Raw genomic sequence first — 17,543 nt, forward strand, 5'->3', positions numbered from 1 at the left:
GCTTAATACACCGAGCCACCTAGGTGCCCCTCCTCTAAGTTGCTTATATGTAGAATGTTTAGTTGTAAAATTTATTATGTAATGATAATAATGTCTTTATGATCCTTAATACAGATTTTTACTTAAAATTGCTTCTCATTAATACAGTAGATTATGACAGAGATGAATCCATGAAAAGTGAGTCATGCTGTGAATTGTTTAAATTTTAATCACAACATGAAGATGCCAGTAAGCAAAAGGTGGGGGAAAAGTGGGGAGCTGATAAACTGTTTTTTTCTGATGCCTGGACTGTGTGTCGGAAAGTTTTGGAAGTTAGTCTGAAAAGTAGAGGGCAGATTTCAGTCTCATTGTGGAGAACATTTGAATTCTAGGTTGATGTTTTTGAACTAGGCTAATATATTTTGAACTGACATCTCCAGGCCAGGTGTTTTCAATAAAGGTAACATCTACCTCTAGGAAATAGTATATAAATTTATGGAGGCTTTTTTCAGTTGTCACAGAGATTGATTTTTAGTGAATGAGGTCAGGAATGCTACATGACTCAGTGCTCTCCCTGTCCCACATAAACAGAAATTAGATCACATCCCAGAAGGACTGAGTCACTGGTCCCACTGGCCACACAGGTCAGTGAAAGTCTTGTTTATGCCCGAGTTTAAAACTGAGTTGTATTTTACTTATAAACCAAAATATTTTTACATGATATTAATAATACACTGTATTTTCCAGTGATGATACTGTTGTGTAAGTTGGGGAAAGATAATATTTTTATTGCTGTTTGGGCTTTAGACGTATTTTTACTGCAGAAGCTTTTGTCGCCCACAGTAGTGCCAGTATGCACCACTGTGACAGGATGTGGTCGCCAGCGTTTCTGCTGCACCACATTCCCAGTCGTCCCCTTCCCGGTGACGCCACACACAGGTGCAGGTGGCTGACTCCTTTCCTTATACCTTCCCGTTTGGCTGTGACCACGTCTTTACAGGTTGAAATACAGATTGACTCATTATAAAGAATTGTTGCTTTCCGCTCTGTGTCATAATTAGAGATGTACATCGGTGTTCTTGAGGTAATAATGTCGGTAAATTTCAGTTAACGGTTTGCTGTCAAAGGGAGTGTTGGGTCTGAAGGGTGTGAGAACCAGTGCTTCGGTGGTGGAGAGCCTTAACCATCCATGACTAGTGGATCGAAGCTGTGCTTTGCGGGGTTCATCTGCTGGCGTGTGTATGACAGGGCTGAAAGAGACAAGAGACTTGCTTTTAGTTGTCACTAAAGGGGGTCAGCTATGTACATGATGATAAACTAATGGAAAGGAAGGGCTGTAAGAGGCATTTTGAAGAAATCATTAAATGACATTTTATTTATTTGTTTTTAACTAAGCTCAGCGCCTAGCACGGGGCTTGAACTCGTGACCCTGAAAATCAAGAGTCATGTGGTCTACTGACTGAGCCAGCCAGCTGCTTCCTGAAAGACATTTTATTTTATTTTATTTTATTTTTTAAAATTTTTTTTAAAGATTTTGTTTATCCACTTGACAGAGAGAGGTCACAAGTAGGCAGAAAGGCAAGCAGAGAGAGAGGAGGAAGCAGGCTCCCCTCAGAGCAGAGAGCCCGATGTGGGACTCGATCCCAGGACCCCGAGATCATGACCTGAGCTGAAGGCAGAGGCTTAACCCACTGAACCTTAGCCTTATCTTTTAGTGCTAAAAGACGGTTTTAATGGCCCGTAGAGTGATTGAAAGATTTGAGCCTGGGTTCTTGGAATAATCAGAGTAGAGAATCAGAGGGGAGCTAATTGTGAGAGGCCTCTCCAGTTCTTGAAAGATTGTATACTTAATAAGAGTTGAAGGGCTCCTGAGGAGCTTTAAGTTAGAATTTGGGGGAGGGGAGTATGTGTAAATAATAATCACCCTCCTTGTACAGCACTTTGTGAAATGTAATGAGAAATCATTGTCTTTGGTATTCCTGAGTAATGATGAGTTCCAGCCTGTCGCCTGGCTCCACACTAGTGCTTTCTCCACTGGACTGCTTTCCTTCCCGGCCGTTGGTGTGGGTCCAAATAGATAATTTAAGCTTGTGTGTGTTTGCTGGTGAATGTGCCCCGGATTTATGAGGAATGGGATCCTAGAGCGAGAGATTATAATCCTTTCATTGCTTTTTCTTCATTAAGGCTTTTGACCTATGTATAGGGAGCACTCATTCCCTCCGTAAATGTGAATCTGGTCTCTGTTAGTGGTGAGGTGAGTAGAATATGTGCTGCCGAAGCGAGCACAGTGGTGAGGTGAGTAGAAAGGGGTACACCGTGAACAAAACAAAGTCCTTGCTCTTACAGAGTTAACATTCGGATAAGGGAAGACCGAGAAAGACTAGTACACAAACAAAAAAATGAGTTTTTGAAAATTTTTATTCAGTTTACTTAAGCTAAAAACAAAGTACATTTTCCCCACCTCTGGCCCCCTGCCTCTTGGAACCACCAGTCTCTTCTCTGTATCTATGAGTTTGGGCGTTTTATTTCTCTCTCTCTTTTTTGTAAGATTTCACGTATGAGAGAGATCATATGTTATTTGTTGTTTTCTGCCTTATTTCACTCAGCATAATGCTCTCACAGTCCATCCAAGTCACTGCAAATGACAAGACCTCATTCGTGTTACTGGCTGATAATACTCCATTGCGTGTCTGTCTCACAGTGTGTTTACCTTTTCACCCACTGGCAGACACTTAGGTCGTTTCCTTACCTTGTTTATCATAAATGATGCAGTGAACAAGGGGCTACATTATCTTTTCAAGTTAGTTTTTTATTTTCTTCGCATAAATACCCAGCAATTTGGAATTGCTGGATCATATGGTAGTTCTGTTTTTAATTTTTCAGGTAATCTCCATACCATTTTCCACAGTGGCTGCACCATTTTACTTCCCACCAGCAGTGCCCAGGGACTCCCTCTTCACAGCATCCTGGCCAACACTTGTTATTTCTTGCCTTCTTGATACTCGCCATTCTGGCAGGTGTGAGGTGATCATGTGGGTTTGATTTGCATTTCCTGATGATGAGTGACATCACCTTTTCCTGTGTCTGTTGGCCGTCTGTGTGTCTTCTCTGGAAAACGTCTATGCAGATCTTCTGCCCATTTTCTGGTCAGATTATTTATTGTTGGCTACTGAGTTGTAGGAGTTCTTTGTACATGTTGGGTATCACCTAACGCTGGGTTTTCTTCTAGGACTTCTTGGACTTGTGGTCTTCTTGGACTTCTGGTTGAGATTGCATTGCATTTGTGTGTTTTTGGTAGTGTGGACATTTTAACGTTCTTATTCTTCCTTGTTTCCTCCGTGTCCTAGAGTTTTCAGTGCACAGTACTTTGACCTCCTTGGTTAAATTTATTCCTCCATATTTCACTCTTTTTGATGCAGTTGTAAATGGAATTATTTTCTTAATTCTCTTTGTGTTAGTTTGTTATTAGTGTAAAGAAATCTAACAGATTTTGTATATTGAATTTATATCCTGCAGCACCACTGAATTTGTTTATTCTGACAGTTTTTTGGTGGCATCTTTATCGTTTTCTGTATAAAATATACTGTTACCTGTAAATAGTGGAGTTTTACTTCTTCCTTTTGTTCAGCGCGGTCTCAGCTCTTGTATATCTATCAAATCTTTATGGTTATACAAGGAGCCGATTATATTTCTAATAGTGCCTAGGGAAGTATGTACCAAGGCCTTTCGGTGTCCCAGTGTGATTCTTCATAAAATAGAACATGCCATCGAGAATGAATTGGCGCCCGTAACGCTCTTATTGTCGCTTTTGCTTTATGGAATATGGTCAGGGAAGGTCTTTTCGAAGTGATATTGGAGCTGAGACCTAAATGATCGGGGTCTAGCCTTGTAAAGATCTGGGATAGAGCTTTGCAGGTGGAGGGAAGAGCTAGGGTAAAGGCTGTGAATCAGGAAGGAGCTTAGCTTGTTTTAGGAACAGAGGAAGGTTAACGTGGCCCCAGTGTGGTTGGTGAGGGGAAGAGAACGATCCAGCTGGAGGCACGGGGAGCAGGAGCCCAGTGCAGAGGGTGGCTGTTGAAGGGTTTTAAGCAGAGAGCTGGTGTGATCTGATTTTCATACCCCAGAAGAGCATTTGGGTTGCAGTGAGGTATTTGGATTCTAAACTATAATCGAGGTGAGAGGTGGAGATGAATATAGAAGTGGAAGGATTCAGGACACGTTTCGGAGGGAGAACTAGTAGGTAGATGCTGTCATTGTTTCTCCTTTATAGGTAAAGACACTGAGGGTCAGAGACCGCGGGAGGTTGGCCTCAGTCTGCTGGGACACGGTGAAGCTGGCTTCTAATGAAGTCCAGTTCTGGGTCTTGAGTTCCTGAGGATGATGGTAAGCACTGTGGCAGTGAATAAAGAAGAGAGCAGAGTTCGATACAGGATTTTGAACACGGGATTGCCCTTACACATGCCTAGTTCGTCTGCACTCTTGGTGGCAGGGAGCAGGAACCCATCTCAAACAAAAAAAGGCAGTTGTGTTAGTTTGTGTAAAATCCTTCATAGAAAATTCAAGGCTAAGACTGAAATGAAGGATGTGTGGGTTTAGGAACTTGGAACGTTGGGAGAGCTTTCTTCGTGTGTGTTTTTCTACTCTTAGCTCTGCTACCTTGAACAGCTTTTAGTGTTTTGGTTGTTGTTGTTGGAGTGGGGACCATGGTTGCCGCCATCCTGTCCTTCAGTGTGTGTGATCTGAACCAAGCTAAGAGTCTGGCTCCAAGGTTTTACGTAGCCTGGCTCTACTTGAACCAGCTCGAATTGAGGGCCGACGCTTGGATCTCACGCTTTCTGTGTGTGTCTTTGCCCACGTGTGTGTGCATGCTTCAGTGGCAGCGTGCATGTGTCTGAAATATTTGTCCAAACCGTAGAATTTGGCTTCTCCAGAGGACAGCCCTTAGAGTGTTTAAGCTATTTGCTATTCAGTGGAGAACCTGAAAAGTCAGTCAGTCCAAAACTTAGCCCAGAGCCTAAGTGCTGCCTAAGAAGCCCAGAGGCCCACGGTTCTAGTTTTGCTCCTGGCCTGGGAGACCCACGTAGCCCCGCTCACATCCAGTGATGCACACGATTCTGATGAGCTCCACTGTCGTTAGCTGGTCCAACACTTGAGTGGCAGCGTCTGTGTCAAACCCGGAGAGGCTTTGAGCTGTCTGCTGAAGACACATGACAGGCAGGAAAAGATGAAACTTAGTAAGAAAATGGGAGAAAAAACCTTAAACGAAAATAACTTTTTAGGGCGCCTGGGTGGCTCAGTGGGTTAAGCCGCTGCCTTCGGCTCAGGTCATGATCTCAGGGCCCTGGGATCGAGTCCCGCATCGGGCTCTCTGCTCAGCAGGGAGCCTGCTTCCTTCTCTCTCTCTCTGCCTGCCTCTCCATCTACTTGTGATTTCTCTCTGTCAAATAAATAAATAAAAAAAATCTTTAAAAAAAAAAAAAAAGAAAAGAACTTTTTAAAAGTTTTTCTTTCTTATTTATTTATTTATTTGACAGAGATCACAGGTAGTCAGAGAGGCAGGTAGAGAGAGAGGGGAAAGCAGGCTCCCCGCTGAGCAGAGAGCCCGATGCGGGGCTCGATCCCAGAACCCTGAGATCATGACCTGAGCTGAAGGCAGAGGCTTTAGCCCACTGAGCCACCCAGGCGCCCCTCTTTTTTTTTTTTTTTTTTAAAGATGATATATATTTATTTGACACAGAGAGAGATCACAAGATTAAAAGTTTTTCTGTGGCTGTTTGTATTTTAGGTGTTTATCCTATATACCTTGGCATTCCCTGAGGGCATTCAGTTCGTATTTATTATGCACTTAAAACATACTAGGCCTTGTGTGAGTTGGGCGTAACACCGGAGATCTGGTTCCGGTCTTCAGAGTGACAGTAAGATAAAATGGATTGTTCGTGCCGTAGAGTGGTGGGATGGAGAATGGATTGATGGTGGCAGGTCTCCATCCTGTCTTGGGGACACGGCGCTGACGGGGGTCAGTGTGTTCTAGGGGTCAGGGGCATACTTGTGGAATGAGATGAGGATTTGAATCCCTTTGTAGCCTTTTGACTAGCAGTGTGCTCTTCGGCGAGTTGCTCAGCCTCTGTAATCCTGTTTCTTTAACTGTGAGATGGGGTGACACCCGCATGTGTTGTCAGAGTTTAATAAAACACTGCGCCTGGCATGTAGTTTTTACTGTTAGGGCTCGGGTTTGGAGAAGGTTGCTGATTCTCAGATAGGAACTATCTGACTGTCCATGCAAAACGTTGATTAAAAAAACTGAATTAGCAGCAAGGTCATAAGTCACAGATTATTAACCTTAAAGTATGTATTTGTTAACTTTTAGTATCTTAGTATATTGAGGGTGATTTCAAAAAAGTCAAGGTGAGTAAGTCCGAGTTTTCATTGCTCTGTATAGTTCCTATGTAAATAGTTTAGAAATGAAGGAAGTACCCCCTAGTTATAATGGTAAAATAAAGAAATCTGAACCAAGCCAGAAAGGCCAAGGGAAATTAGTTTTGAGAATAACCTGCCACGCATAGAATAAACTGAATTCTTAAATACGTTACAGTTATCTTTGTATGGTTAAAGATCTTATAATGATAAAGTCTTAAGGGAGAAACCTAGGATGATTTTTAGTTCATCTCCTATTTTATAGTTGAGCTAATGCAAGTTATTACTTGTACAGATTTAAATAACTAATGAAAATTAGAACCATTCTTGTTGCTTTGTAATAAATTTCAGTGAAGTAGAATTAATTGTGCAAAAAGAAGACTCTGCGCCGTCCGTTAGCCTTCCTGTCGCACCTGTCGCCTTCAGACCTACACATCCGTTCACTGAGCAAGTACTGAGTGCCTGCTGTGCTTTACGGCAGGCATCATCTTCGAAGAGTTTTGCTATAGAGGAAGGTAAAACATCAAGCACATTGATAGTTAAAGTGTTTCACCTTGCAGACCTCTGGGGAGAGATTTCTATGGATTTAGAAGTTGTGCTCATCTCAGGCAAAATACAGGACTTGATGACATGTGGCAAAAAGTTTTATTCTTCACGGAAGCTAGCAAAGGAGACAGGGAATACAAGGTGAGAGAGATGGTTTATCACTACCCTTTTCCTTCGAGACGTATTTTTCAAATAACAAGTATATATGTAGGGTTGACTCTCTATGTAGTGTTTTGGTAAATGGTGGAAAAGAAACATGAAAGAGTAACATGGTCTCTGCCCTCACAGAACTGACCTGTTGAAACAAGACTCATTTGTAGCAAGGGGAAAGCCACCATGCAGTCTCCCTTTCCTCTTTTTGCCCACATGAGATAGTTCTCTAAAGACTTTTTCATCTCTTAAGCATTTAGGCCTTAATTAATCTCTTTATTTAAAAATAAAAGCCTGGAGGTAATAGTCCAGTGAACCCCAGCCCCCATAGCCAGCCTCCGGTTTCAGCCAGTCATCGTTTTGTTCTGTTCACTTGTTCCTTGCCTGTTATCTTTCCTTTCCTTTTCTCTTTTCCCTTCCCTTTCCTTCTTTTCTTCCTTTTATTATTTCAAAGAAATGTGTGACGTTCTGTATATTTTACCCTATATGACACAGAAGTGTATTGTAACATTATTTTCAGTGCCTGTATTTTATCATAGATATTTAGTAAATACACCTAACCTATCCCCTAATAATGGGCATTTTCATTATTGTTATTACTGTAGTTTATTCCTTGTGAATATTACTTCCTTAATACTTTTACGTACACATGGGACATTCTCTTGGAAAGGAATTTACCAGAAATGAAATTGCTGAAGCCAAGGGTATGCACCTTTTACAGATCTCTACATAATACCAACCAATCTTCAGAAAGGCAGTAATTCTTACTCCCATCAGCAATGTGCCTGTTTATCTTTGCTAATCTGGATTTTGTCACTCTATTAATTGTAACAATCTCCTACTATCGTAGATAAAAAAAATTTTTTTATGTGCATTTAAAAATTATTGAGGCTAGACATCTGTATTCTTATGGACTATTTATATTTCTTCTTTTGTGAATTCAGGCTAATTTTTCATAAGCATCATTTTCATTATTCTTACTCAGAAACCATAGTATCATTATTTCTTATACCTGATGTTCAAGACTCTTCATAATTCGGCCCTAACCTATTTTCCTAACTTAATACTATCTGGAAAGAGTCATTCTACTCCAATAAGTAGTTTCTCATTCTTAAACTTCTTCCAATTCATTTTTTTTCCTTGGATTCACTTTTAAGAATTTTTTTTTACTTGTTTTCTTAATGTTTTACTTTCTCCTTTTCCTCTGTAAATTCTTCAGAATCTTTATAGTCCCTCTTGTGGTATCACTGCAAGCTCTGTAGGCTTCCGACAGTTTCCTCTTACTGAGCTTCCACTGTACCTACTGTTTCTGCTGCTGGATTTAGTAGCAAATTATAGTCTGCTTTGTTGTGTTGTGTATCAGGCACATGCTGTGGCTGGGGCCATGAACACAACAGCTGTGAGTGAACATAGTCTGGGTCCTTGTGAAATTCATAGTGTCCTAATGAGGCATGTATTTCCATACCTTTGCCTTTAGGGAGTTGAACTTCTTCCAGTCCGCCTCTGTTATATGGGAATTATACATAGATTTTGAGATGTGTACTTACATGCCCCTAGCTGGACTGTAATATTATTGAAGGTATAAGCCATGTTTTCCTTTTTTTTTTTTTTTTAGATTTTATTTATTTATTTGACAGAGAGAAAGAGATCACAAGTAGGCTGGGAAACAGGCTCTCCCTGAGCAGAGAGCCCAATGAGGGGCTCGATCCCAGGAACCTGAGATCATGACCTGAGCCAAAGGCAGAGGCTTAACCCCTGAGCCAGCCAGGCACCCCTAAACCATGTTTTCTACTTCTCCATTCCTTATAGCACTTAACTCAGTTCTCAGCATGCAGCCATCGCTAAGTATATACTCGCTCTGTCATTGTAGTAACAGAAGTTGCAGACTTTGGAGTCCCCTCCCTGACCTCATGGACACTGACTGTGTAACATTTGCAAGTTACTTAGCCCTTCTGAGCTGGTTTCCTCATGTGTAAGGTCATGTATGGAAAGCGTTTGGTACAGACTAAGTGTTCATTGAAAGATACCTCCTTTTCTAATAGTTAGACCTATCAAACCAGAAACCGCCTCAGCAGACTGCCTAACTCCTGTCATCTAAGACTTACTAGATTCTGCTCAGTTCTTCAATTATCTTTTTTTTTTTTTAAGATTTTATTTATTTATTTGACAGAGATCACAAGTAGGCAGGGAGGCAGGCAGAGAGAGAGGAGGAGGAAGCAGGCTCCCTGCTGAGCAGAGAGCCCCATTCGGGGCTCCATCCCAGGACCCTGGGATCATGACCCGAGCTGAAGGCAGAGGCTTTAACCCACTGAGCCACCCAGGTGCCCCAGGTTCTTCAATTATCTTGTCCTCTCCTTTTAATCCCCATTGTAACCCACAATAAGAAAGCCATTTCATTTTGTGGTTTAGTATACACTCTGCTTATTTGCATGTATCAGAAACAAAAGTTCTACAAAGTAATATTCACTGTTACTATGTATGACTCTCTGCTTTTTTCTGTTGTTAAGGAAAGCTGATTACAGCCATTAACATATTTCAGAACAACAGTTCAAAACACATGCTGGATTTTTGGAATTTGCAGAAGTTGGACTACTACCCAGTCACACAGCTGTGACTTTTCAGTGAAAGAGAAACTGGGATGAAGGGACAGAGGCTCTGGGCTCATTCTGAGTCTGCGCTCTCTCTCTTCCCCCTGCATTCTGTGTAGTTAGATTCCCCTGTTGTGAGTCTGGGCTCTCTGCTCTGGGCAGGAGTGTGCATTCGCGCACGGTCCAGAGCGGCTATGACAGGAGGTTACCGGGGAGTTGGGACAGACCTTAACACCTTGGCAAGAGAGAAATTTCTCAACCACTTCTTGTATATATTGTTTCTCTTAGGAAATCGACATTCGTGGGTTTTAAAATTGTTAGCATAGTTCTCAAAAAGGGGCCTGAAAAAAACCTTTTTGTTACAGAAATTTATAAATATTTAAAAAGTAGGCAGAATAATATAATAAATCCCCATTACCTAAATTTAGTTTCACTGATTATCAACGTTATGTCCATTCCAAGTAGAACTTTTAACAAAGAACTTTCAAGACTTAAACAGTTCCCTTCCTTAGTACACACAGATGATCTTTATTTCAGAAGATGTATGTCAGCCTTAGTGTGCGTTCTGTGCGTGAGTGCTCACAGCCTGGTCATTTTACTTGATGCCTGCAAGAGGAGTAAGTAATTCTGTGACATGAGGGAGCAGGGGTGCCGGGGATGGGTTCTGTGGAGGACTGCCGGAACCCCAGACCCGTGTTCCCCAGGGATGCAGCCGCCTTGTTGACCAGCCTGCTCTTAGGGGAGCCGACATTCATTGCATTTATCTTCTGTGGAAAACCTTTGATTCTTTGTTCCCTACCCTACCTATGGAACAAAAATACCAAACCATAGATTTTGCTTTATGAACTGGGTCCAGCCTACCTTTCTAGTTTTCTCTTCTGCCCTCTGTCTCTTCCCTATCATATTCAGCTGCTTCTTACTGCTAAAATATTCAGTCCATTTTGGGCTTGTGATTATTTTTCAAGATTCAGTTTAGATTTCGTCTTGTAGGTGAGAGCTTTTTAACTACTCCAGAAGTATGTCATCCTCTGCGTGTTTTTTTGTTTGTTGGGCGTGAGTGTGTGTGTGTGTGTGTGTGGCCACTTAACTGTGTTGTATATATTAGTTTATGTTTGCTTTCTTCCCTACCCTTAATTAGATGGCGCTCCTCCTCCAAAGCAAGGGCTATCTCCTAGTCTTGTCTCCTGACCACTTCTCTGCTGCCTGCACATAGTAGGCGTCCAGTGATGGTTTGTTGGATGACTGTATTTAGAGTTTTAGACTCTGATTTTAACACATGTTCTCTCCAGAAAAGAATTCATCCGAGTTTTGGGTTTTTTTTTTTTTCCTCATTTTGTTTTGTATATTTTTCAGTTTTTTTTTTTCCTCCCCTCTTTGGGGATGTCCATGTAAATTTCTAAAGAGAACTTAAGTTCTGTGGCCTTTTTCTTGGGGTAAAAATACCGTGGTAAACTAGTATAGAGTGCCCGCCTTCAGTTCTCCTGCAGTAAAGGTAAGTAAGGCCTGCGCTCATTATGCTTCATTTTCTTGCTGTTGTTGAACAGTGTGGTTTTTATGGAGCTTAAAAAGCAAACTGGGGTGGAGTAGGTTTGTGCTTATAATAGCCTTGACCAATTTCTGATATATTTCAGCTCATGGAATGCTGTGTAAATGCCCTGGTGACATCCTTTAAGGAGACTATCTTAGCAGAGTGCCAAGGCATGATCAAGCGAAATGAAACTGAAAGTAGGTAAAACATCACATAAAGTTCTCATAATCTTTTAAGAGGGTATCTTTGAAGCAGATTACTTTTAATAAGCTGCTGTTAGATCATCCTTTTCTACATAGGTATATTTGTAACAATAAACTGTGCTTAAAGAAAATGATAAAATACTTAACACAGCAGTACTACAAAGAAGGTTATAAATTTACGTTTTAAACATTCCACCCTTAGGTATCAACATTTGTAGAAAATGGCAGTGGGTTCAGTTTGTTCTCAGATGTAGGGCTCTGCTTTTAAAGACTAATTAAAAGGACAAACATATGGGAAAGACTAGAACTAGGTGTTTGGCTTCTGTGTGAAACTTTGTGGCGAGTATTTTTAGAAAGTAATAGGACATTCCTTGTTAATGATCTCCCTCCCTCTTCCCTAAAATATGTTACAATTTAAGGTTTCTGCAAGTGTGCTTTTTTATTACTGACAAGTTTTCTTAATAAAGATACATTTTGGGAGGTTGCGAGTACATTACAACCAATATGGTAAAAACTCGGACGCATTCCTCTCCAGATTTCACTGTGTACGAGTGCAAGGTCCTGTTTAGTCTCTAGTTGCATTTAAAGTGTGCATTTCGGTCAGTTAGGTTCGTACACTTGTAGTTTTTAGTAAAAAGCTCATTGGCATAGATGAAATCTTAGAATCTGTGTATGTCAGGCTAAAGAGATCTGTGCTGGGCTCCATGGGGTCTCCCTTCAGAAGGATATGTAGTGGTAGCTGCTTCTGTGCAGTGGGATTTGTGGAGGTCAGTTACATGGTATAACAGGAGAAAGTGCTTTTATAAACTGAAAAATTCCTTATGAATACAATTTTATATTATCTCTAATATGCTTTTATAATCACTTGGAATAATCTGATGATGGAATTTTTTTTTTTTTTTGCCACTTGATGATGTGGTGCTGTATATTTAATATTGCATTTACTTTATGAAATATACTACCCTTCTGTGTAAACTTTTGTACTATTTAGGTTTAAAAATAATCCGTTCTCATATGATCTCATTGATATGGGGAATTTAAGATACGAGGCAGAGGATCATAGGGGAAGAGAAGAAAAACTGAAACAAGGTGAAACCAGAGAGGGAGACAAACCATTAGAGACTCTTAATCTTAGGAAACAAACAGGGTTGCTGGAGGGGATGTGGGGTGGGGGCCTGGGGTAACTGGATGGTGGACTCTGCGGAAGGTATAGGTTGTAATGAGTTCCGGGTGTTCTATGAGGCTGATGGATCACAGACCTGTGCCCCTGAAACAAATAATACACTATATGTTAATTAATTGAATTTAAATGTAAGAAAAAAATAAAATAAAATAAAAATAAATAAACATATTCCATTGAGTTGAAGGTCAAATGACTCACCTTTTAAGAGGAGTTAGGTTTTATGGTGAGTGATCACTTTTAATTAGAGTTTTTTTTAAAAATAACTTTTGTCAGAGCAGGTGAATCCGTAAGTTACAGTACTTGGTAGGAAAAACTCCTAATCATACCCACAGAATACTGCTAAGGTTTTCAGTTTCCAACTAATATTTCTCCAGACTTTTACTATCCTAGGAATTCTAGACCCAAGATACAAATGAAAGAGAAAATGTATTTTCATGGATGAGATGATGATTCGAGTGTGTTCTATCGTTTCAGAATTACATTTGATGTTTTCGCTGATGGACAAAGTTCCCAATGGGATAGAGCCAATGTTGAAGGACTTGGAGGAACATATTGTTAGTGCCGGCCTGGCAGATATGGTAGCAGCTGCTGAAACTATTACTACCGTGAGTGTCCCCGGTGGCGGGGGTGCACGTATGTCCACGTTGTTCCTTAAATGAGAGATTGGGTACTTAAAATAGTAATTGATGACACAACGGTAATGTTGGAACGTCTTTTAATATCAAGAATTTTTCAGAGAATTTCTCAAATTTTAGAGCTTCAGTGTTCTATTAAAATTTTGTTTATATTCTCATTTTTTTGTGTTTTCTTTTTTAAAAACCTCAATTGAGTATCAAACATTTTATTTTTAGGATTCTGAGAAATACGTTGAACAGTTACTTACATTATTTAATAGATTTAGTAAACTCGTCAAAGAAGCTTTTCAAGATGATCCGCGATTTCTTACTGCAAGAGATAAGGTATATATTCTTGTATAGTAACAGTATTGTCGTAATTTACTTTACTTTTATTTTTTTAAAGATTTTATTTATTTGTCAGAGAGAGAGAGAGCATAGGCAGAGTCAGAGGGAGAGGCAGGCTCCCCGCAGGGCAAAGAGCCCGATGTGGGACTCGATCCCAGGACGCTGGGATCATGACCTGAGCCGAAGGCAGCTGCTCAACCAACTGAGCCACCCAGGCGTCCCTGTCATAATTTACTTTAAAAAGGAACTTGTACCATTATGCTACTAAATTATAAACTAAAAACATAGCAACTCTGATTTTTTATCAGTGGAGGACAACCATTTTTATTGTATTTGGTTTGTTATATGGTTTTGTAAGAATTGGGTATGCCTGTGAACTAGAATCTAGCTAGGAAATTTGTCTTCATTTTTTTGAGATTTTTAAAAAATATTGAATCCCTATTGATCTGTCCTTTAAGACCCACCTCAAAGTACACTTATCCTGGAACTTCCCTGATACCCTGCCTCGCCCACACCCTGTCCTCCAGCACAGTTTGTTTTTCTGTTCTCTGCCCTTTTCGTGGGACTCCTGGGGATCCGGTCCCATTTATCCCACTTCCCTTGCCCCTTTCTCCTGTCCTTACTGGTGTGGGATAATAATGAAACAGGGTGTTATCCTTCAGGTTTTATCTTTTTAATTTGTTTTGTTTTGTTTTGTTTTAATTTAAAGAGAGAGAGAATGTGCATGGGGGCCGGGGTGGAGAGGGAGAGAGAGAATCCCAAGCAGACTCTCCAGTGAGCGTGTAGCTCCACACAGGACTCTATCCCATGAACCTGAGATTACAACCTGAGCTGAAATCAAGAGTTGGTTGCTTAACTGACTAAGCCTCAGCGTTTTATCTTTTTAAATGTCATAAACCTAATACTAGAAGTTAGCGTCAGTTTTTTCACTTTGATCTACCTTTCTTATTTCTTATTTCTTTTTTTTTTTTCTTTCTGTAACTCTAAAAAGACCATCAACTTTCTCCAGTAGTGTTTTTTCCCCCTATTTTTAGGTGGGTAGGTAGGTAGGTAGAGAGAGAGAGAGGGTCAGAATGGCTTTAAGGGAGGCTAGAGGTGTAGTGTGCGTTAGTTCAAAATATTAAATGGAGTGGCCAGCCAAAGCTCTGTTGAGGAGGCGTCTGAATCAGGATTGAAAGTAATTAAGAAATAAAGTCCTATGGCTTTCCGAGGGAAGAGTATCCAGCAAAAGGGACAGCTTAAAAAGCTGTAAGACAGGAATTTACCTGTCACATTCCAGAAACAGGAGGAAAAAAGGTCAGTGTGGCCCGAGTGGACGGAGTGAGGGGAGGAGTACGAAATGAAGTCAGAGACAGTTGGAGGCCAGATTGCGGAAGACCCCGAGCTAGGGAAGGCAGTTTGGTTTTCACCCCGAGGAGGATCGAAAGTCATTAGAAGATTTTGAACAGAATGGGTATGACTTACATTTTAACAGGGTCACTTGGTTGCTGCAAAAAGAATCGACGGAAGGGGGGCAGGAGAAGTAAGAATGTTGGCTCAGAACCTATTTAAGTAATTCATAAAGCAATGCTGGAGGCTGGGCCCAGAACGATGGTTGTTAGAGGCGGTCAGAGCCGGTCCAATACTGGTGATGACAACAGACTGCACGAGATTTGCCAAGGAATCCGATGTAGAACGTGATAGAGACCAGTCAGGGATGACATTTAAATTTTTGTTCTGATTGATTAGAAGCACATGCTTGCTGAGGTTGTTAGATTGGGATGGTCGTTAGATTGGGAGCTCAGTTTTGGACAGGCTAACTTTGAAATGTTCATGAAACATTGGTGTGGCAGTGTCCAGTATGGCGTGTAAGGGAGAGAACAGACCTGAATAATAAATTTGGGAGCTTTATCATATGGATGGCATTTAAAGTGCTGACACCGGCCACGCTCACCAGTGTAAGGAGTGAGGATGGAAAAGTCGAGAGACCAAGGTCTGGCCTGGGGCACTGTCGGTTTTGTTAGGAGAAAGATGAAGAACCAAGCTTTTGTGAGGAGAGCGCAGAGTGAGTGGAGGGAGCCGGAGAGTACAGTGTCGGAGACAGCATGTGGGACAAGCACTTCCAGGACGAGGGCATGGTGTGCTGGTTTCAAGTGCTGCTGCCGGGGCGCCGGGGGTGCTCAGGCGGTGAAGCGGCCACCTTCGGCTCGGGTCATGGTCCTGGGGTCCTGGGATCCAGCCCTGTGTTGGACTCCCTGCTCAGTGGGGAGTCTGCTTCTCCCTCTCCTCCCTGTTTAGATTTAAATAATGATCTATTTGTGTGCCTAGGAACAGTGGACGGGGAAATATGATGGAGGAGAAATGAGAGGGAATTCTGTTCACCTCAGTTTTATTAGCATCACAGGGGTCCTCTCGGAAAGTCTCTGCAGGGATTAAATGGGGGAGGCTGAAGGGAAGGACGATGTGTGAAGTGTGTTCTGGGGGAGTGTGCACAGAGAGAGTGGTACGGCCGTCAGGCAGCACTGAGACCCCACTTGAGAATAATGCCAGTCCTAACGTGAGAGGGAACACGCTGAAGTCATGGCTTGAAAAATTCTGTCAGGCCACAGACACCGTTAAAATACCAAACTATATTTTAAATATTAAAAATAATGTTCATTTCATTGTAAATTCTTTGCAGGCATATAAAGCAGTTGTTAATGATGCTACCATATTTAAACTTGAATTACCTTTGAAGCAGAAAGGGTAAGTTTTTAAAAATCACGTTTAAGATTCTTAACTTTTTTGGAGTGTTTTAGACATTATTGGGTATGTGTGGTGTCCTGTCTCCCTAAAATCTGTTAGGTTTGATTTTTGCTGCTGCTTTTTTTTTTTACCTGTATGATTTTTACTGCCTTTGAATATTAAAAAATCTTAGTTTTTAATTTCATATTATCTCGCGTGGTCATTAAAAAAATGTTGATCTTATTTTTTTAAGTGGAAAAGTGTTCTTAATCTTTTAGAATCTCTATGTGATTTTTTCTCCTTATTAGTCTCTAAAGTTACTTTATTACTTATAAAAACATAGAATATAACTCAATTCACCATACTGAAAGAGGGAAGTCAATTTTAATGTAAATATTTATATTGCCATTTAAAAAAAATCCAAAATATAACGAATTAAATGGATACATTGATAAATTAAATTTACAAATTGGTAAAGCTGAGCTAGTTACGGTACCTTTAGAGTAGTACTAAGCACTAAGGTTCATTGGAAAAATGTTTTGGTATACTTTCTAGCTAAGAATTGCTATTTTACGGGCTCCTGGGTGGTTCAGTAGGTTAAGTGTCTGCGTTTGGCTCAGGTCATGATCCCAGGGTCCTGGGATTGAGCCCTGCAATTGGGCTCCCTGCTTGGCAGAGAACCTGCTTCTCTGTCTGCTGCTCCTCTGCTTGTGTTCCCTCTTTCTTTCTCTCTCTGACGAATACAGTCTTTTTAAGTGTTTTTTTTTTTTTAAAGATTTTATTTATTTATTTGACAGAGAGAAATTACAAGTACACTGAGAGGCAGGCAGAGAGAGAGAGAGAAGGAAGCAGGCTCCCTGCTGAGCAGAGAGCCCGATGTGGGACTCGATCCCAGGACCCTGAGATCATGACCTGAGCCGAAGGCAGCGGCCTAACCCACTGAGCCACCCAGGCGCCCCTTAAGTGTTGTTTTTATTTTTAGATTTTTTAAAGTTCTTTTTTCTTTAATATTTATTTGAGACAGCACGTGCATGTACATGTGCTTGGAGGGGTTAGGGCAGAGGAGGAGACACTCAAGCAGACTCCCTGCTGAGGACTTCAGGTGTGTTCATCCTCCCTGAGAATGACTTCGGCTACTCCCTCCCCCGCCTCCTTCCCGAGGCAGCCGTCCTTCTGATTACTGCAGCTGATTACTTTTGCCTGCTCTAGGACTTCATATAAATGGAATCGTACAATATGTACTTTTGTGTGTAAAGTTTCTCTCAGTGCAGCGCAGTGTTTTGTGAT

The 17,543-nt window shown here is 41.1% G+C and overlaps 1 protein-coding gene across 1 annotated transcript in view; it reads left to right on the forward strand.

The window, feature by feature from the left end:
- CUL5 (cullin 5) overlaps positions 1-17,543 on the forward strand; it is a 91,480-nt gene that overhangs the window by 54,286 nt on the left and 19,651 nt on the right. Inside the window, exons 8-11 of the mRNA XM_082683227.1 lie at positions 11,309-11,402; positions 13,066-13,196; positions 13,443-13,550; positions 16,213-16,277. Coding sequence (XP_082539353.1) covers positions 11,309-11,402; positions 13,066-13,196; positions 13,443-13,550; positions 16,213-16,277 — 398 coding nt within the window. The remainder of the gene's footprint in view (positions 1-11,308; positions 11,403-13,065; positions 13,197-13,442; positions 13,551-16,212; positions 16,278-17,543) is intronic.

This window comes from Mustela nivalis, assembly GCF_964662115.1.
Source record: "Mustela nivalis genome assembly, chromosome: 9".
NCBI classification, from domain to species: Eukaryota; Metazoa; Chordata; class Mammalia; order Carnivora; family Mustelidae; genus Mustela; species Mustela nivalis.